This window comes from Triticum aestivum, chromosome 2A (assembly GCF_018294505.1).
Source record: "Triticum aestivum cultivar Chinese Spring chromosome 2A, IWGSC CS RefSeq v2.1, whole genome shotgun sequence".
NCBI lineage: Eukaryota > Viridiplantae > Streptophyta > Magnoliopsida > Poales > Poaceae > Triticum > Triticum aestivum.
In genome coordinates, this window is record NC_057797.1 from 644,553,027 (window position 1) to 644,574,434 (window position 21,408).

At 46.6% G+C, this 21,408-nt stretch overlaps 1 protein-coding gene across 1 annotated transcript; it reads right to left on the bottom strand.

The window, feature by feature from the left end:
- Positions 1 to 16,967: 16,967 nt before the first annotated feature.
- LOC123189966 (uncharacterized) lies at positions 16,968 to 19,187 on the bottom strand. The gene has a single exon (XM_044602503.1). It carries the CDS (start codon positions 18,866 to 18,868, stop codon positions 18,263 to 18,265), a length of 606 nt encoding a protein of 201 aa, XP_044458438.1. The 5' UTR covers positions 18,869 to 19,187; the 3' UTR covers positions 16,968 to 18,262.
- Positions 19,188 to 21,408: the final 2,221 nt, after the last annotated feature.

A 21,408-nucleotide genomic window follows, 5' to 3' on the forward strand; every position in this document is an offset into this window, starting at 1 on the left:
AAACTTTAGGGTTAGGTTTCCGCCGAAACCATCTCGGACCCACCGAGTTGAAAAACTCGGTCCCACCGATTTGGCTTATGCCATTGCACAAGTGAGACTCGGTCTGACCGAGAATTACTTATCGGTGTGACCGATTTTGGAACTCTGTGAAACCCTAGCAGTCTCGGTGCCACCGAACTATGACTCGGTCTGACCGAGTTCACTAGCTTAGGTGCCAAAACTGCTTCGGTATCACCAAGTTTAAAAATCGGTAGATCCGAGATGATTTCAGTGGGAAACTAAAACTAAGTTTTTGGATCATTCTTTTGCAAAAATCTCTGCATTTTTTGATGCTCATCTATTCTACCTCATCTATAATCTGTTCACAGGGTCAGCAGTCAGCTTGTTCATCATGTCAGACCAGAGTGACAGCCAGAACATGTCAGAAGAGCAGGTGCAGATGAGTGAGGGCACTAGTCCCTCAAGTTCTTCAGATGATGGCAGCAGGAGTACTCCTAGCAATTTGCCAAAAGCTGCCACCAGACAGAGGAAGAAGAGAACTTCTGATTCTGAAGATGAAGATTATGTGGCAGAGGAAGAGGCCACATCAAAGAGAGTTGAGCCAGCTCAAGGCACAAAGCCAGGTTTGAAAATCAAAAGGCCAGCAGGCAGGCAGCCCATGTCAAAGGCAAGAGCTTCAACTGAAAAGCCTGCACCCAAAGAGCCAGTTGCTGCTGAAGGCAAGAAGAGGAAGGAAAGGGTCAAGAAGACCATGGCCAGAGTGCTTGGAAAGGCTTCCATCATGGAAGAGGAAGAGGAAGAAGAGGTAGCTGCACCAGCACCTAAGGCACCCAAGCTAATGGGTGATGCTATCAAATCAGGGGCTGCTGCATCTAAGCCCAAAGAAGCACCCAAAGCTGCCTCCAAGCCAAAACCAAAGAGGAATACAAGGAACATACCTGCAGCTGAGAAGAACAAGGCCCCAGTGCCTGAGACTGTTGCTGAAGAAGAGGATGAAGAGCAAGTTCTTAGAAAGCTCAAGCCCAAGATCCCAGACCACAACGATGCTCATCATGTGGCTGAGGATATGAAGCTCAGGAGACACTCAGGGCTGAGGAAGTGGAGAGAAGCAGACCCGTATGCTTTAAGGAGGAGGACTGCTGTGGACTACAGATTTCACACCAAGGAGCAGCAAGATTTCTATGAGACAGTGCTGCTTGATAAGAAGCCAATAGTCTGTGATATGAGATGGGTTGACTGGCAATACATCAAGGACAATGAGGAACACTATCCTGGAGTGTATGACAGCTTTAGTGCTTGTGGAGTTGCAGACTTTGTTGGGAGAAGCTCACAAAGTGGAACGAGGAGCTCATTATGCAATTCTACTCCACGACACATTTTTATCCAGATGGAAGGATCACTTGGATGTCTGAAGGTACGAGGTACCAATCTACTGTTGAGGAATGGGCAAAGTTGATCAATGCCCCAGAGGAGCAAGCAGATGACTTGGACACTTATGCCAAGAAAAAGATGGATCATAACTCAATGTCCAACATGTACAAGGAAATTCCCAATGAAGCTCTTGACACCTTCAAATTTGGGTCTGTGCATTACCTTCTGTCAGGGCTGCCAACTATAAATTGGATATTGAGGCACACTCTCTTGCCCAAGTCTGGAGATCACAAGATGATCAGAGGCCATGCAATCAAGTTGCTTCATGTCTTTGATGTGCCACAGAAGTTCAAGGTCATGAGCCTCATAGTAGAAACTATCAAGAGGACTGCAGCAGATCAGAAGAGGAGCTGTGGATATGCCCCTCAGATTCAGGAGCTCATCAACTCTAAGATGGGCATGGGCATATATTTATTGGACAAGGAACACCTGCCCATCCGTCCAGATTTTGAGGACAATCAAGTTGTCATGACTGAGAATGAGCCATCGTCTGCCCAAGCACAAGCAAAGAAGGAGAAGGCAAGAAAGGAGAAAGCTGCCAAGATGCCAACTCAAGAGGAGGCATCTGAGTACTTCTTGAAAACCAAACAAGAGCAGCTTGGTTACCTGATTGCATCCACCCTGCGGATTGAGAAAGGACTAGCCACCCTAACTCAGAACCAGGCAGGCCTAGAGAGAATCATGGAAAAAAAGTTCTATGACTTGGATGTCAAGGTAACAGAGATTCAGACTGCAGTGGAGCAGCTCCAAGATGACATGCAGGAGAGGAGAGGCAGGACTACAACTGATGCCTTTGCCAGAGTGCCAAGAGGTCCGAGGTCGTCTGCAGTGCCAGTTCCTGACACAAGAGCAACTGCCTCAGCTCCAGCCACAACCTCAGTTCCACCAGCTCCAGCATCTACTTCAGCTCCAACTCCAGCGTCTACTTCAGCGTCTACAGAAGCCTTCGTCCTTGGAGTGATCCGGACTCCACCACCACCTGAAGATCAAGCCTGAGCGTCGATCTAGTACTATGCATTCTCTAGGAACTTTTTGGTAACTTGTTGCCAAAGGGGGAGAAAAATGTATAGATCATAGGCTTCGAGAGAGAGAGAGAGTGTTGCCTTTTTCTCTCTTAATTTATTTGGTGGTTTTTCGAACTTTGTTTGCTTTTGAGTGCTTGAGATACTACGTCATTATTTGTGAGACATTGATGATCATGTGTTTGATCATAAGCTACACTTAATGCTTGATGAATGCTATTATCTTATCTATCTTATGTGATCATTCACTATTCTTGGTGATGAGTGCATGTATTTCATTCTTATCATTTTAAGCGCTCCACCAAGATGTATGTGACATGGAAGAGTAACCCATGACTCTAACTCTTTGTGCATTTGCAGTCCAAAGCAAATTATAAATATGAACAAATTTAGGGGGAGCTCTTACTTGTCACATACTTCTCAAAGCGACGATATATTTCATGCTTATTATCATTTGTCGAAGCTTTGATCTATATGTTGTCATCAATTACCAAAAAGGGGGAGATTGAAAGTGCAACTATCCCTAGGTGGTTTTGGTAATTCATAACAACATATAGCTCATTGAGCTAATGCTATTCCAAGATGATTATTTCAGGAAAGCTCAATGATTGGCATGGCATGGATGTGAAAGTGGAACCCTCAAAATGCTAAGGACAAAGGATTGGCTCAAGCTCAAAAGCTCAAGACTCTTCATTTTACATTTTAGTGATCCAAGATCACATTGAGTCTTTAGGAAAAGCCAATACTATCAAGGAGGGATGAGGTGTTGCTTAATGAGCCTCTTGCTTCATGTGCTTAGTGATATGCTCCAAAACCCTCAACTACTTTCCCATATCCACATATGACCAAAACCCTAAGCCAAACTCGGTCCTACCGATTCTTCCTATCCGGCGCCACCGAGTTTCATTTGTCATAAGCCACCGCGAAACCCTAGCAAATCGGTTCTACCGATAGGGATCTCGGTCTCACCGAGATGGGGTTGCAAACTCTCTGTTTCCCTTTCATAACTTTTCGGTCTCACCGAAAGAGCGAATCGGTCCCACCGAGATTGCAATGTAAATTCAATGTTTCATTTTTGTAACTTTTCGGTCTCACGGAAAGAGCAAATCGGTCCCACCGAGTTTGCCTGACCAACTCTCTGGTTAGCTAATTACCAAATTCGGTCCCACTGAGTTTGTGTAATCGGTCTCACCGAGATTACGTTATGCCCAAACCCTAACCATATCGGTCCTACCGAGTTGCATGTCAGTCCCACCGAAAATCTCTAACGGTCACTAGGTTTACCTTTCCGGTCCGACCGAGTTTGTTGATTCGGTCCCACCAAGATTGGAAAACTGTGTGTAACGGTTGGATTTTGTGTGGAGGCTATATATACCCCTCCACCTCCTCTTCATTCGTGGAGAGAGCAATCAGAACACATACACAATTCCAACTCATATGTTCTGAGAGAGAACCACCTACTCATGTGTTGAGACCAAGATATTCCATTCCTATCATATGAATCTTGATCTCTAGCCTTCCCAAGTTGCTTTCCACTCAAATATTCTTTCCACCAAATCCAAATCCTACGAGAGAGAGTTGAGTGTTGGGAAGACTATCATTTGAAGCACAAGAGCAAGGAGTTCATTACCTACACACCATTTGTTACTTCTTGGAGAGTGGTGTCTCCTAGATTGGCTAGTGTCACTTGGGAGCCTCCGACAAGATTGTGGAGTTGAACCAAGGAGTTTGTAAGGGCAAGGAGATCGCCTACTTCGTGAAGATCTACCGCTAGTGAGGCAAGTCCTGTGTGGGCGATGGCCATGGTGGGACAGACAAGGTTGCTTCTTCGTGGACCCTTTGTGGGTGGTTGCTTCTTCGTGGACCCTTCGTGGGTGGAGCCCTTTGTGGACTCGCGCAACCGTTACCCTTTGTTGGTGGAGCCCTGTGTGGACTCGCGCAACCGTTACCCTTTGTGGGTTGAAGTCTCCATCAACGTGGATGTAGGATAGCACCACCTATCCGAACCACGGGAAAAACATCCGTGTCTCCACTTGTGTTTGAATTCTCCAAACCCTTCCCCTTACATTCTTGCTAGTTGCATGCTTTACATTCCGCTGCCAATATACTCTTTACATGCTTGCTTGAATTGTGTGATGATTGCTTGACTTGTCCTACAATAGCTAAAATCTGGCAAGAACTAAAATTGGGAAAAGGTTAAGTTTTTATTTGGTCAAGTAGTCTAATCACCCCCCCCCCTCTAGACATACTTTCGATCCAACAATTTGTCACTCTGTATGATGGAGAGGTATCTCTGGGCCCACTCGGTAATGCATCATCATAATGAGCTCAATGTGGCCAAGTGGGTGATCACGGGATCATGCATTACGGTACGAGTAAAGTGACTTGCCGGCAACGAGATTGAATGAGGTATTGGGATACCGACGATCGAGTCTCGGGCAAGTAACGTACCGATTGACAGAGGGAATTGTATACGGGATTGATTGAATCCTCGACGTCGTGGTTCATCCGATGAGATCATCGAGGAGCATGTGGGAGCCAACATGGGTATCCAGATCTCGCTGTTGGTTATTGACCGGAGAGTCGTCTCGGTCATGTATGCGTGTCTCCCGAACCCGTAGGGTCTACACACTTAAGGTTCGGTGACGCTAGGGTTGTTGCGATATTAGTATACGGTAACCCAAAAGTTGTTCGGAGTCCCGGATGAGATCCCGGACATCACGAGGAGTTCCGGAATGGTCCGGAGGTGAAGATTTATATATAGGAAGTCAAGTTTCGGCCATCGGGAAAGTTTCGGGGGTAATCGGTATTGTACCAGGACCACCGGAAGGGTCCCGGGGGTCCATCGGGTGGGGCCACCTATCCTGGAGGGCCCCATGGGCTGAAGTGGGAGGGGAACCAGCCCCTAGTGGGCTGGTGCACCCCCCCATGGGCCTCCCCTGTGCCTAGGGTTGGAAACCCTAGGGGTGGGGGCGCCCCACTTGGCTTGGGGGGCACTCCACCCCCTTGCCCCCCCTTGGAGATTGCATCTCCTAGGGCCGGCGCCCCCCTAGGGGTCCTATATATAGTGGGGGGAGGGAGGGCAGCCTCACCCTAGTCCCTGGCGCCTCCCTCTCCCTCCCGTGACACCTCTCCCTCTCCCTGAGCTTGGCGAAGCCCTGCCGAGATCACCGTTGCTTCCACCACCACGCCGTCGTGCTGCTGGATCTTCATCAACCTCTCCTTCCCCCTTGCTGGATCAAGTTGGAGGAGACGTCTTCCCAATCATACATGTGTTGAACGAAGAGGTGTTGTACGTTCGGCGCTAGGTCATCGGTGATTTGGATCACGACGAGTACGACTCCATCAACCCCGTTCTCTTGAACGCTTCTGCGTGCGATCTACAAGGGTATGTAGATGCACTCCCCTCTCCCTCGTTGCTAGATGACTCCATAGATTGATCTTGGTGATGCGTAGAAAATTTTAAAATTCTGCTACGTTCCCCAACAGTGGCATCATGAGCTAGGTCTATGCGTAGTTTCTATGCACGAGTAGAACACAAAGTAGTTGTGGGCGTCGATATTGTCAATTGACTTACCGTTACTAGTCTTATCTTGATTCGGCGGCATCGTGGGATGAAGCGGCCCGGACCGACCTTACACGTACGCTTACGTGAGATGGTTCCACCGACTGACATGCACTAGTTGCATAAGGTGGCTAGCGGGTGTCTGTCTCTCCCACTTTAGTCGGATCGGATTCGATGAAAAGGGTCCTTATGAAGGGTAAATAGAAATTGGCATATCACGTTGTGGTTTTGGCGTAGGTAAGAAATGTTCTTGCTAGAAACCTATAGCAGCCACGTAAAAACTTGCAACAACAATTAGAGGACGTCTAACTTGTTTTTGCAGCATGTGCCGTGTGATGTGATATGGCCAAAAGGATGTGATGAATGATATATGTGATGTATGAGATTGATCATGTTCTTGTAATAGGAATCATGACTTGCATGTCGATGAGTATGACAACCGGCAGGAGCCATAGGAGTTGTCTTAATTTATTTATGACCTGCGTGTCAACATAAATGTCATGTAATTACTTTACTTTATTGCTAAAGGGATGGCCATAGTAGTAGAAGTAATAGATGACGAGACAACTTCAAGAAGATACGATGATGGAGATCATGATGATGGAGATCATGGTGTCATGCCGGTGACAATGATGATCATGAAGCTCCGAAGATGGAGATCAAAAGGAGCAAATGATATTGGCCATATCATGTCACTATTTGATTGCATGTGATGTTTATCATGTTTTGCATCTTATTTGCTTAGAACGAAGGTAGCTTAAATAAGATGATCCCTTGTAATAATTTCAAGAAAGTGTTCCCCCTAACTGTGCACCATTGCGAAGGTTCGTTGTTTCGAAGTACCACGTGATGATCGGGTGTGATAGATTCTAACATTCGAATACAACGGGTGTAAGCCAAATTTACACACGCAATACACTTAGATTGACTTGACGAGCCTAGCATGTACAGACATGGCCTCGGAACACGGAAGACCGAAAGGTCGAGCATGAGTCGTACAGAAGATACGCTCAACATGAAGATGTTCACCGATGTTGACTAGTCCGTCTCACGTGATGATCGGACACGGCCTAGTTGACTCGGATCATGTTTCACTTAGATGACTAGAGGGATGTTTATCTGAGTGGGAGTTCATTGAATAATTTGATTAGATGAACTTAATTATCATGAACTTAGTCTAAAATCTTTAGACTATGTCTTGTAGATCAAATGGCCCACGCTAGTGTTGCCCTCAACTTCAACGCGTTCCTAGAGAAAACCAAGCTGAAAGACGATGGCAACAACTATACGGACTGGGTCCGGAACCTAAGGATCATCCTCATAGCTGCCAAGAAAGATTATGTCCTAGAAGCACCGCTAGGTGACGCACCCATCCCAGAGAACCAAGACGTTATGAACGCTTGGCAGTCACATGCTGATGATTACTCCCTCGTTCAGTGCGACATGCTTTATAGCTTAGAACTGGGGCTCCAAAAGCGTTTTGAGAGACACGGAGCATATGAGATGTTCGAAGAGCTGAAAATGGTTTTCCAAGCTCATGCCCGAGTTGAGAGATATGAAGTCTCCGACAAGTTCTTTAGTTGTAAGATGGAGGAAAACAGTTCTATCAGTGAGCACATACTCAAAATGTCTGGGTTGCATAACCGCTTGACTCAGCTGGGAGTTAATCTCCCGGATGACGCGCTCATTGACAGAATCCTTCAGTCGCTTCCACCGAGCTACAAGAGCTTTGTGATGAAATTCAATATGCAGGGGATGGAAAAGACCATTCCTGAGGTATATTCAATGCTGAAATCAGCGGAGGTGGAAATCAAAAAGGAACATCAAGTGTTGATGGTGAATAAAACCACTAAGTTCAAGAAAGGCAAGGGTAAAAAGAACTTCAAGAAGGACGGCAAGGGAGTTGCCGCGCCCGGTAAGCAAGCTGCCGGGAAGAAGCCAAAGAATGGACCCAAGCCCGAGACTGAGAGTTTTTATTGCAAGGGAAGTGGTCACTGGAAGCGGAACTGCCCCAAATACTTAGCGGACAAGAAGGCCGGCAACACTAAAGGTATATGTGATATACATGTAATTGATGTGTACCTTACCAATACTCGTAGTAGCTCCTGGGTATTTGATACCAGTGCAGTTGCTCACATTTGTAACTCAAAGTAGGAGCTGCGGAATAAGCGGAGACTGGCGAAGGACGAGGTGACGATGCGCGTCGGGAATGGTTCCAAGGTTGATGTGATCGCCGTCGGCACGCTGCCTCTACATTTACCTACGGGATTAGTTTTGAACCTCAATAATTGTAATTTAGTACCGGCTTTGAGCATGAACATTGTATCAGGATCTCGTTTAATTCGAGATGGCTACTCATTTAAATCCGAGAATAATGGTTGTTCTATTTATATGAGAGATATGTTTTATGGTCATGCTCCGCTGGTGAATGGTTTATTCTTAATGAATCTCGAGCGTAATGTTACACATATTCATAGTGTGAATACCAAAAGATGTAAGGTTGATAATGATAGTCCCACATACTTGTGGCACTGCCGCCTTGGTCACATAGGTGTCAAACGCATGAAGAAGCTCCATGCAGATGGGCTTTTGGAGTCTCTTGATTACGAATCATTTGACACATGTGAACCATGCCTCATGGGTAAAATGACCAAGACTCCGTTCTCAGGAACAATGGAGCGAGCAACCAACTTATTGGAAATCATACATACTGATGTGTGCGGTCCAATGAGTGTTGAGGCTCGCGGTGGCTATCGTTATGTTCTCACCCTCACTGATGACTTGAGTAGATATGGGTATGTCTACTTAATGAAACACAAGTCTGAGACCTTTGAAAAGTTCAAGGAATTTCAGAGTGAGGTTGAGAATCAACGTGACAGAAAAATCAAGTTATTGCGATCAGATCGCGGGGGAGAATACTTGAGTCACGAATTTGGCACGCACTTAAGGAAATGTGGAATAGTTTCACAACTCACGCCACCTAGAACACCTCAGCGTAATGGTGTGTCCGAACATCGTAATCGCACCCTATTGGATATGGTGCGATCTATGATGTCTCTTACCGATCTACCGCTGTCATTTTGGGGCTATGCTTTAGAGACTGCCGCATTCACTTTAAATAGGGCTCCATCGAAATCCGTTGAGGCGACACCGTATGAATTATGGTTTGGGAAGAAACCTAAGCTGTCGTTTCTAAAAGTTTGGGGATGCGATGCTTATGTCAAGAAACTTCAACCTGAAAAGCTCGAACCCAAATCAGAAAAATGCGTCTTCATTGGATACCCTAAAGAAACTATTGGGTATACCTTCTACCTCAGATCTGAAGGCAAGATCTTTGTTGCCAAGAATGGATCCTTTCTAGAAAAAGAGTTTCTCTCGAAAGAAATAAGTGGGAGGAAAGTAGAACTTGATGAAGTATTACCTCTTGAACCGGAGAGTGGCGCAGCTCAAGAAATTGTTCCTGAGGTGCCTGCACCAACTAGAGAGGAAGTTAATGATGATGATCATGAAACTTCAGATCAAGTTGCTACTGAACTTTGTAGGTCCACAAGGACACATTCCGCACCAGAGTGGTACGACAACCCTGTCTTGGAAATCATGTTGTTAGACAACGGTGAACCTTCGAACTATGAAGAAGCGATGGCGGGCCCAGATTCCGACAAATGGCTGGAAGCCATGAAATCCAAGATAGGATCCATGTATGAAAACGAAGTATGGACTTTGACTGACTTGCCCGATGATCGGCAAGCCATAGAAAGTAAATGGATCTTTAAGAAGAATACAGACGCGGATGGTAATGTGACCATCTATAAAGCTCGGCTTGTCGCTAAGGGTTATCGACAAGTTCAAGGGGTTGTCTACGATGAGACTTTCTCACCCGTAGCGAAGCTGAAGTCCGTCCGAATCATGTTAGGAATTGCCGCATTCTATGATTATGAGATATGACAAATGGACGTCAAAACGGCATTCCTTAATGGTTTCCTTAAGGAAGAATTGTATATGATGCAGCCGGAAGGTTTTGTCGATCCTAAGAATGCTGACAAGGTGTGCAAGCTCCAACGCTCGATCTATGGGCTGGTGCAAGCATCTCGGAGTTGGAACATTCGTTTTGATGACATGATCAAAGCGTTTGGGTTTACGCAGACTTATGGAGAAGCCCGCATGTACAAGAAAGTGAGTGGGAGCTCTGTAGCATTTTTCATATTGTATGTGAATGACATATTGTTGACGGGAAATGATATAGAATTCTTGGAAAGCATAAAGGCCTACTTGAACAAGTGTTTTTCAATGAAGGATCTTGGAGAAGCTGCTTACATATTAGGCATCAAGATCTATAGAGATAGATCGAGACGCCTCATTGGTCTTTCACGGAGTACGTACCTTGACAAGATATTGAAGAAGTTCAATATGGATCAGTCAAAGAAGGGGTTCTTGCCTGTATTGCAAGGTATGAAATTGAGCACGGCTCAATGCCCGACCATGGCAGAAGATAGAGAAAAGATGAGTGTCGTACCCTATGCCTCGGCCATAGGGTCTATCATGTATGCTATGTTGTGTACCAGACCTGATGTAAACCTTGCCGTAAGTTTGGTGGGAAGGTACCAAAGTAATCCCGGCATGGAACACTGGACAACGGTTAAGAATATCCTGAAGTACCTGAAGAGGACTAAGGATATGTTTCTCGTTTATGGAGGTGACGAAGAGCTCGTCGTAAAGGGTTACGTCGATGCTAGCTTCGACACAGATCTGGATGACTCTAAGTCACAAACCGGATACATGTATATTTTGAATGGTGGGGCAGTAAGCTGGTGCAGTTGCAAGCAAAGCGTTGTGGTGGGATCTGCATGTGAAGCGGAGTACATGGCAGCCTCGGAGGCTGCACAATAAGCAATCTGGGTGAAGGAGTTCATTACCGACCTAGGAGTTATTCCGAGTGCGCCGGGCCCGAAGACTCTCTTCTGTGACAACGCTGGAGCTATTGCCCTTGCCAAGGAGCCCAGGTTTCAAAGGAAGACCAGGCATATCAAGCGTCGCTTCAACTCCATTCGTGAAAGTGTTCAAAATGGAGACATAGATATTTTTAAAGTACATACGGACCTGAATGTGCCGGATCCGTTGACTAAACCTCTCCCTAGAGCAAAACATGATCAACACCAGAACTGTATGGCTGTTCGATTCATCACAATGTAACTAGATTATTGACTCTAGTGCAAGTGGGAGACTGTTGGAAATATGCCCTAGAGGTAATAATAAAATGGTTATTATTATATTTCTTTGTTCATGATAATTGTCTATTGTTCATGGTATAATTGTGTTATCCGGAAATCGTAATACATGTGTGAATACATAGACCACAACACGTCCCTAGTGAGCCTCTAGTTGACTAGCTCGTTGATCAAAAGATAGTCATGATTTCCTGATTATGGACATTGGATATCATTGATAACGGGATCACATCATTAGGAGAATGATGTGATGGACAAGACCCAATCCTAAGCATAGCTCAAAGATCGTGTAGTTTGTTTGCTATAGCTTTTCCGAATGTCAAGTATCATTTCCTTAGACCATGAGATCGTGCAACTCCCGGATACCGTAGGAGTGCTTTGGGTGTGCCAAACATCACAACGTAATTGGGTGACTATAAAGGTACACTACGGGTATCTCCGAAAGTGTCTGTTTGGTTGGCACGAATCGAGACTAGGATTTGTCACTCCGTATGACGGAGAGGTATCTCTGGGCCCACTCGGTAATGCATCATCATAATGAGCTCAATGTGGCCAAGTGGTTGATCACGGGATCATGAATTATGGTACGAGTAAAGTGACTTGCCGGTAACGAGATTGAACGAGGTATTGGGATACCGACGATCGAGTCTCGGGCAAGTAACGTACAGATTGACAAATGGAATTGTATACGGGATTGATTGAATCCTCGACATCGTGGTTCATCCGATGAGATCATCCAGGAGCATGTGGGAGCCAACATGGGTATCCAGATCCCGCTGTTGGTTATTGACCGGAGAGTCGTCTCGGTCATGTTTGTGTGTCTCCCGAACCCGTAGGGTCTACACACTTAAGGTTCGGTGATGCTAGGGTTGTTGAGATATTAGCATACGGTAACCCGAAAGTTGTTCAGAGTCCCGGATGAGATCCCGGACGTCACAAGGAGTTCCGGAATGGTCCAGAGGTGAAGATTTATATATAGGAAGTCAAGTTCGGCCATCGGGAAAGTTTCGGGGGTAATCGGTATTGTACCGGGACCACCGGAAGGGTCCCGGGGGTCCATCGGGTGGGGCCACCTATCCCGAAGGGCCCCATGGGCTGAAGTGGGAGGGTAACCAGCCCCTAGTGGGCCGGTGCGCCCCCCATGGGCCTCCCCTGCGCCTAGGGTTGGAAACCCTAGGGGTGGGGGTGCCCCACTTGGCTTGGGGGGCACTCCACCCCCTTGGCCGCCCCCCCTTGGAGATTGCATATCCTAGGGTCGGCTCCCCCATAGGGGTCCTATATATAGTGGGGGGAGGGAGGGCAGCCGCACCCTAGTCCCTGGCGCCTCCCTCTCCATTCCATGACACCTCTCCCTCTCCCTGAGCTTGGCGAAGCCCTGCCGAGATCACCGTTGCTTCCACCACCACGCCGTCGTGCTGCTCGATCTCCATCAACCTCTCCTTCCCCCTTGCTGGATCAAGTTGGATGAGACGTCTTCCCAATCGTACGTGTGTTGAACGCGGAGGTGCCATTCGTTCGGCGCTAGGTCATTGGTGATTTGGATCACGACGAGTACGACTCCATTAACCCCGTTCTCTTGAACGCTTCCGCGCGCGATCTACAAGGGTATGTAGATGCACTCCCCTCTCCCTCGTTGCTAGATGACTCCATAGATTGATCTTGGTGATGCGTAGAAAATTTTAAAATTCTGCTACGTTCCCCAACAGATACTCTCCCCTCTCGTTGCTATGCATCACCATGATCTTGCGTGTGCGTAGGAAAATTTTGAAATTACTATGTTCCCCATCAAAGAAATGTTTGTGCAAGTGAGAAGAATAAGGCCTCAGTGCCTGAAGATGATGAGTCACTAGTGCTCAGGAAATTGAGACGCAAAATTCCAGATCATGACAATGCTCATCCTGTTGCTGAGAACATGATGTTAAGAAAGGACAAATGTTTGCGTCAGTGGAGATTATCTGATCCTTATTCTATCAGGAGAAGAACTGCTTGTGATTATTGTTTCCACACCAGAGAGCAACAAGATTTTATAAAAATTTGCTTCTTGATAAGAAGCCTATTGTCATTGACATAAAATGGGTGGATTGAGAATACATTGATGACAATGAAGACAACTTCCCCATGTTCATGAGAGTTTCAGACTTGCAGGTGTTGATGCTTTTGTTGGGAAGAAGCTTACCTCATGGAATGATGAGATGATAATGCAATTCTATTCAACTGCTCATTTCTTTCCAGATGGAAGGATTGTGCGGATGACTGAGGGAGTGAGATGCCAGTCGACCATCTCTTAGTGGGCAACTCTTCTTGGTGTTCCTGAAGAAGAAGAGCGAGACATTGATGTGTATGCAAAGCCCAAGATGGACCACAACTCGATGAAGGATATGTACAAAGCTATTCCTGAGAAAGATGTTGAGACCCACAAGTTAGGTTCTGTGAAGCATTTGCTACCTGGTTTGGCCACTACAAACACTATTTTGAGGCACACTCTATTGCCCAAACCTGAAGGTGACAAGATGATCCGTGGCCATTCCATCAACTTGTTGCATCTCTTTGACACACCTCAAAAATTCAAGGTAATGACCTTAATTGTTGAAACTATCAAGAGGACAGCTGCAGACCAAAAGAGATCATGTAGTTTTGCTCCGCACATTCAGTTATTTATCAATTCCAAGGTTGGAACAAGCACATATCTTCTTGATCGTGAGCATCTCCCATTGTTGCCAGAATTCGAGGATAACATGGTGGTGATGGACCCATCTCATCCTACTTCTGTTGAGGCACAAGAGAAGATACACACAGTATGCAGCCGTCGCAGCTAAAGCAGCTAAGGAAGCATCTAGTCCATTTACTAATCTCAAGACCAGAAGTGATCAAATGACTTATCTGCTAGAAGCAACCCTGAGGATTGAACGAAGTTTGGCCATCCTCGCCAAGAACCAAGAGAGCTTAGAGCGGATAGTTGAGGCAAAAATTTATGATCTTGATGTAAAGGTCACACATGTCCAGACCATCATGGAGAAGCTGAAGAATGATGTTGATGCAGCTGCTAAAGCTAGAGAGGATGCAGAGGACAGTGGTGATGACAGGCCTACTACTGACAGATTCCAAACAGTGCCTAGGGTAGCAAGGTCTGCTACCGCGCCTACTGTAGATATGAGGACTACCACTTCAGCCCCTGCTGCTACTCCATCAGTTCCACCGCTAATGTCTACTCCACCAATTCAGCAGACGTCAGCCAAAGCTTTTGCAGATACACTTCTCTCAACACCGTCTACACACAACGGAGCTGCCAACCAGATATCTTCACCTCCAGGAGCTGCCACGGATCGTGCCTAGAGAGACGCATAGCTCTATACCTATCCGAGCCTATTGATACTTTTTGCCAAAGGGGAGAATTTGTATAGATCATTAGGCTTCGAGAGAGAGTGTGTCTTGCTTTTGCTCATTTGATTTCTTCGAGTTTTTGCTACTACTTGGTTTACGCTACTTTGATTTGCTTGTTTGATTTCTTCGAGCTTTTGCTACTACTTGGTTTATGCTACTTTGATTTGTTGTATGTGTGAGATACTATGTTGGTTGTTTGTGCTTGATCATACAATGCTTCATGTTATGCACACTGCTTATCATATCATTATCTTGTATGATCATTCACTTGTGTTTTTGGTTATGAGTGCTTACTATTCCAATCATATCACTTTGTGCGCTCCACCGAGTTGTATGTGACAAGGAAGAGTGACCCATGATCCTAATCGATTGTGCATTTTCATTCAAACACAAGTTTTTAATAATACACAAATTTAGGGGGAGCTCTTGCTTATCACATACTTCTCAAAACGACGATGTATTTCATTCATTTAATCATTTGTCAAAGCTTTGATCTATATGTTGTCAGCAATTACCAAAAAGAGGAGATTGAAAGTGCAACTAATCCTCGGGTGTTTTTGGTAATTAAGAATAACATATATCTCATTGAACTAATATCTATTCAAATTAAAGATTTCAGGAAGTTCAATGATTGGCATGGCAAAGACTAGTGATTGTGGACCCCTCAAAATGCTAAGGACATGGGTTGGCAAAATCTCAAGACTCTACATTTTTTGTTAAGTGATCCAAGATCACATTGAGACCAAACAAAAACTAATACTATTAAAAGGGGATGAGGTGTTGTTGATGATCTGGTTGCTCAAGTTCTTAGTGATATTGTTCAAAAACCCTAAGCCACTTTCTCTATCCAAATATGTCCTAAACCCGACAATCCAACTCAGTCCCACCGAAACCTACATATCCAGACCCACAGTTCATCTAGACACTGCCACAGCCAAACCTTAACAGATCGGAGTCATCGATATGAATCTCGGTCCTACCGAGATGGTCTTGCCAACTCGTTGTCATCTGTTGCAATTATTTCGATCTTACCGAGTTTTGCAATCGGTGCCACCGAGATAGCTTGCCAACCTTCTGTTGTCTTATTGCTTCACTTCGGTTCTACCGATTTGATGCAATCAGTGGCAACGAAACGAGGTTTGCCTTTATCATTGCACATCGGTCCCTCATAGATGTTTCCAGTTAGTCGCACCGAGACTCCTAAAGTTCATATCTTTTACACAGGTCGGTGCCACCGAGTTGAGTCGTGTGTAATGGTTGGATTTTGTGTGGAGGCTATATATACCCCTCCACCCCCTCTTACTTAGCAATAGAGCCATCAGAACGTGTCTACACTTCCACTACTCATTTTCTGAGAGAGAACCACCTACTCATGTGTTGAGATCAAGATATTCCATTCCTACCATTTGAATCTTGATTTCTAGCCTTCTCCAAATTGCTTTCCACTCAAATCTTTCTTCCACCATAGCCAAATCTCCGAGAGGGAGTTGAGTTGGAGAGACTACCATTTGAAGCACAAGAGCAAGAAGTTCATCATCAATCACACCATCTATTACCTTTTGGAGAGTGGTGCCTCGTAGATTGGTTAGGTGTCGCTTGGGAGCCTCCGACATGATGTGGAGTTGAACCAAGAAGTTTGTAAGGACAAGTAGATCGCCTACTTTGTGAAGATCTACCCGAGTGAGGCAAGTCCTTCGTGAACGATGGCCATGGTGAGATTGACAAGGTTGCTTCTTCATGGACCCTTCGTGGGTGGAGCCCTTTGTGGATTCGCGTAGCCGTTACCCTTCGTGGGTTGAAGTCTCCATCAACGTGGACGTACAATAGCACCACCTATCGGAACCACGCCAAAAATTACCATGTCCCCATTGTGTTTGCCTTCTCCAAACCTCTCCTTTACTTACATGTGCAATGTCTTACTTTTTGCTGATATACTCTTAGAATTGCGTGTGTAGGGTGATGGTTGACTTGCTAGATTTGCTAAAATCTGTCCACAACTAAAATTGGGAAAATGTCAGATTTTTATTTGGTCAAGTAGTCTAATCACCCCCGTCTAGACTAATTTTGATCATACGGCCACTCTAGCAACCCATCATCTACTTATTACTCCACAATGCCTTCTGTTAGGCCCAAGCATGGTGAAGTGTCATGTAGTCGATGTTCACATGACATCTCTAAAGAAAGCAACAACATACATATTATCAAAATATCGAAAGAATACCAAATTCACATGTGGTACCCAATGGTTAGATTAAATAGTACACACGATATTCACAATTTTACATTCATCGGTATCACATTTGATCAAAATAATATTTATCTCAACTCAATAACAGATAGATGAATACATAACAATTATCTTAATTTAAATTGACAATTGGTGACAACTTTAACATAGGTTCACAAGCTCACGACACACTTCACGGGTAAGGTTCACATGTGAGTATAAACGGGTAGGGTATGGGTATATCCATGAGTACAAGCCTTATTGATGATGCGCTGAAGGTGGATCTTCGGATGCTCTAGGTCATATATAGCATATGCTGCTTTTATTCTTTTATTCTACTAGATTTAAGACATTGTAGTTTCTACTAAATGAAATCGGAGGGAGAGCCATCTTTATAAAGAAAAAGAACTAGCAAATTTTAGCAACAGTTATCTCACAACCATCAGAGATGCTCTGCAACAAGATAGCAGTTTAACTTCGGTTCCATCTGAGCAGCCTTCCAGTCAATTCCAAGCAGAAAAAAGGCAATCAGCGCTGTCCCGAATGATAGCACCAAAACAGGGTTTAGCAGTAAAAGGATCAAAACTAGCATCAACATTATTGTAAACCAAATCCATTAGAGTGTGCCAATGAGAAAGATGATTCTTCACCTGCAGCTGGTAACGGAGACCCTGGATAGAGTACTACTGCAACATCAGATAAAAGCACTCTGCTAATCACAGTGTACACGTACGACTGGTAAAATGTGTTGTGGTCTTTCCAATTATAAAAATAGACACTCTTTCCGTTCACTTTTATAAGACGTTTTGAACAGCTGACACAGAACTATTCTGTGGGCTGTCTGAATTGTCTAGACGTCTTATAAAAATAAACAGAGGGAGTACAACATTTACACTCATACGTGTTTGTACCATGCAATACATTTTACTTACCTTTTGCAAATCTTTTTCTTCCCTTCTAAATGAAGCTTGGTAGTAAGTACTTCCTCCGTTTGTTTTTATAAGACATTTTAGACAGTTTTGCTTTGTACTATTTTAAATAGTGTCTGAAAGTCTAAAACGTCTTATAAAAATGAATAGAGATAGTACTCCCTTCACATTTTGGGACAAAGGAAATATCTTTTTACAGAAAAAAATGTACAGATCATAAAGCAATTGTATGCCAGTGGCTATTGTGGTTAGTTGCAAGTTCAATCCAGCCATTTAGACCTTATTTGATTGCTCCGTGATCAGCATCTTTTCTTCTAGAAAAACATAACCACTTGTTAATTTACTAGTAGTACATACATCAAAATATTTCGCCTAGAATCCCAAACGTAGCAACAGAAGATCCACATTTTCTGTAACAAATACTACACCATGAATTGGAGTGACGTGGGCAGCGAGAGAAACCTCCAAAGGAGCGTCCTTTTTCACAGGTCGAGGAAGCCGGTGGTACGCCACACGGCGTTGCGCATGCGCCGGAGGTCGCGCCCCTTCAGCGTCCGCCCGGCGCCCTCCATCACCGACGCCGCCGCCGCGGCCCGGCGCGCGGCCATCTCGTGCGGCGGCACCATGAGTTCGTTGTCTTCCTCGTCCTCCTCGTCAGCGGCCTCTTGCTCCGCCTCCCGGCGTCGCCTGTCCGCCGTCGCCTTGGACCAGGCAGGCACGGCCACCGGCGCAGACTGGTGGTACGGCTGCGAGCGCGGCTGCCTCTCCCGTCGGGCCGCGGCCGGGATGGCCGCGCTGGGCGAGCGGCTGTCCTCGTCGGCGATGAGCGACGACAGGCCGGCGCCGCCGGACGGGAAGGCGCGGGAGGAGAGGGGCCAGCGGTGGCTCCCCCCGGACGGGGACGGCGTGGGCGAGGGCGACGAGGCGGTGGAGGCCGAGGAGAAGGAGGGGGACGACGACCAGACTACGTCGCGCTCGTCGAGCTCGAGCTCCTGGTCGGCAGCGCCGGCGTCATCCGGCTGCTTGATGAAGCCGAGGAAGCGCAGCGACGGGGACACGGCGGAGGCGCGGCGGTCGCGCATGGACATCGGCGTGCTCGTGCTCGATGGAAGCGTGGGTGCGCGCGTGCGGTGGCCGGCCAGTGGCCACTGACCAACCAGCGTGCGGTGTGTTTCAGCGCTGGGACGCCATGCTCGCGCCCCTATTATTGGCGCGCGGCGTGCCCTCTACTGGTGGTGGTGGTGGCGGCGATCGGCGTCCGGTGCGGGGAGTGAATTATTGGGGCAATGATGATGGCTCCGAGGGGCTGCCCAGGTGTCGGGGGCTTCCCGCGATCGTGTCGTGTGTGTGCCGTGTGCGCCGTGCGGGCGAGAGGGCTGCGGTCTGTGGTGCTCGTGCGACGGCCTGGAACCGGAGATCTGGCGCGGCCTGGGCCAGAAATCCGGAATCCTTTCTCGCCGGGTCGCTGCCCATCAAAAAGAAGCGACCGCGACCGCTACAGGATACGACATTTCCCATCTGTACATACAAATCCATACAGCAACCAACACGTCCTCGGCCATACAGCGAACAAAATGATCGAGGATCGGGCCGCGAGTAAACAACTGGATCTCTTGGGCTCGGGTTTTGGCCGTGTACGCTCCGGTTTGTTTGTTGTATAACCGATCCCAGGCTACGTCCGTGTCTACATGCGTACGCACGAATCGCGGCAGGAATTGACAGGGCACCTACCGGTCGCCGTCCCGCCATCACCCGCCCTCCATTGCGGGCAGGGCGAGATGGATGAGAAGGAAAAAAAGAGACGTCACGCTCTCACAGTCTCACCTGATAAAAAATGGTCTGGGCCAGAGGAGGCCAGAGGGGTTCCGTTTCCCTGTCGAGAGTTTGGAGCATACGGAATTGTGTGGAGGTGTATAGCTTACGATCGAAGTGAGTGCGTACGTAAGTACAATGCTTGTTTTGTCCTAACGCTGTGCCGTCAGATAATCCTATTAAACGTTGCGGTGATGAAAGGTTACTACTGACGTTCCACAAGAAAATTATGCGGTCTCCTACTTTGGCCGGATGTTAATGTGGAGCCTAGTCCAAATCCAAGGCTGATAAGGTAGACTGGTCAGGAAAAATGAGTATTTGACCTTATCAAGTATCAGCTCACATACTGTATTCTACCTGAACCTTACATACCGTAGGCGTGTGTGTGTTCGGTATCCTGACCTCTCGGCCAGGCTGGTAGGAACGGTCAAATCGACCATTTTCACTCGGCCAAGCTCTCCACGTGCAAAGAAGGGGAACGCGACGTCAAGCTCGTCGAGCCGGGAGATGGCACGAGTTCACATGCTTCTTCAAAAAATCGGCGGGGCCAATAATTCGGTCACCTCTCGGCTCTCGCTGATTGCCTTGCCTATTTAGCCCTCTTTGCTTCACGGCCTGAACTCCCGCCACCCTCACCCTCGTCGATTTGTCCATGTCGGAAAGATTCTTCATCGACGAGCATGTAAGTGTTTCGCCTTCTTCTTCGACCGACGATGGTTGACGGTGGCTGTGAGGATGTCTCCCAGGAAGCGGGTACTTCAGCATTCTTTATAGAAGTAACGAGGATCATGCTTGATATGTGGTGGAGAACTGCATGCACCAGTCCACTAACTAATATAATAATCCTAGTTACTCGTATTTCAAATTTTTCATGTGGACTAGACTTGGTGAGACCAAGATATGTATCCTAGTACTCGTATTCTAAAAAGCATGTGTGCAACCTTGGTTCGTGCACAGGGTGGAAGAAGCGAAATTATCTCCAAAAATTTTGTCACTGAATGTACGAAAAAGCTCCTGTATCGCTCCTTTTACGCGGCTTGGGTAGGAACCTTGGCAACCGCCAACAACCCATCTCCTCTCCCCTCCCCTTGTTGTCGTAAGGGGTGTGAGTTTCCCTTCACACTACCTTGCTCGGGTGCACGCACCCCTGTGATGGATGGCACGATGGTCGGCCTCGGATGGTGCTCCAGCGTGTGCAGTGGTTGTTTTGACGACCCATGGACGGTGCTCCAACATGTGCAGTGGTTGTTGTGGCGACCTAGTGGCTAGGTGGTGTTTTATGCGGCGGGGCCTGGTCAGCTATGACCTTCCCTTTTGAGAGGGAACGTCTTTTTTGTGTGATGCTCCAACGCACCACGGTCGATCGATCTAGGTGGTTACAGCCTCGGGCTCACTATGGGGGCCAAACAGGGCTTGACCCAAATCTACGCCACCATGGTGCAGAGCTTGTGGGGTTTATCCAGGTGAAAGCCTTGTCTCTAGTCGTGCCAGAGCCGGCAACGACGACACTCTTGAGCATTGTTCCCTTTCGGATAGTAGCATTAAGGTGATGCTCTCCGTCCTCCACCTTTGTAGCTTTGGGGTAAACCCTAGATTCGTGTGATCGGGCGATGGTGACAACTTTGTGTAGGTATCAAAAGTATGTCTAGAGGGGGGCGTGATTAGACTACTTGACCAAATAAAAATCTAACATTTTCCTAATTTTAGTTGTGGGCAGATTTTAGCAATTAGCACAAGTCAAGCACTCAACCTACACACGTAATTCTAAGAGTATAGCAGTGGAAAATAAAACATTGCATATGAACGTAAAGGAAGG

Bases quoted from the DNA above. Each gene is read 5' to 3' on its own strand.
- LOC123189966 (XM_044602503.1), bottom strand. From the start codon at position 18,868: ATGTCCATGCGCGACCGCCGCGCCTCCGCCGTGTCCCCGTCGCTGCGC.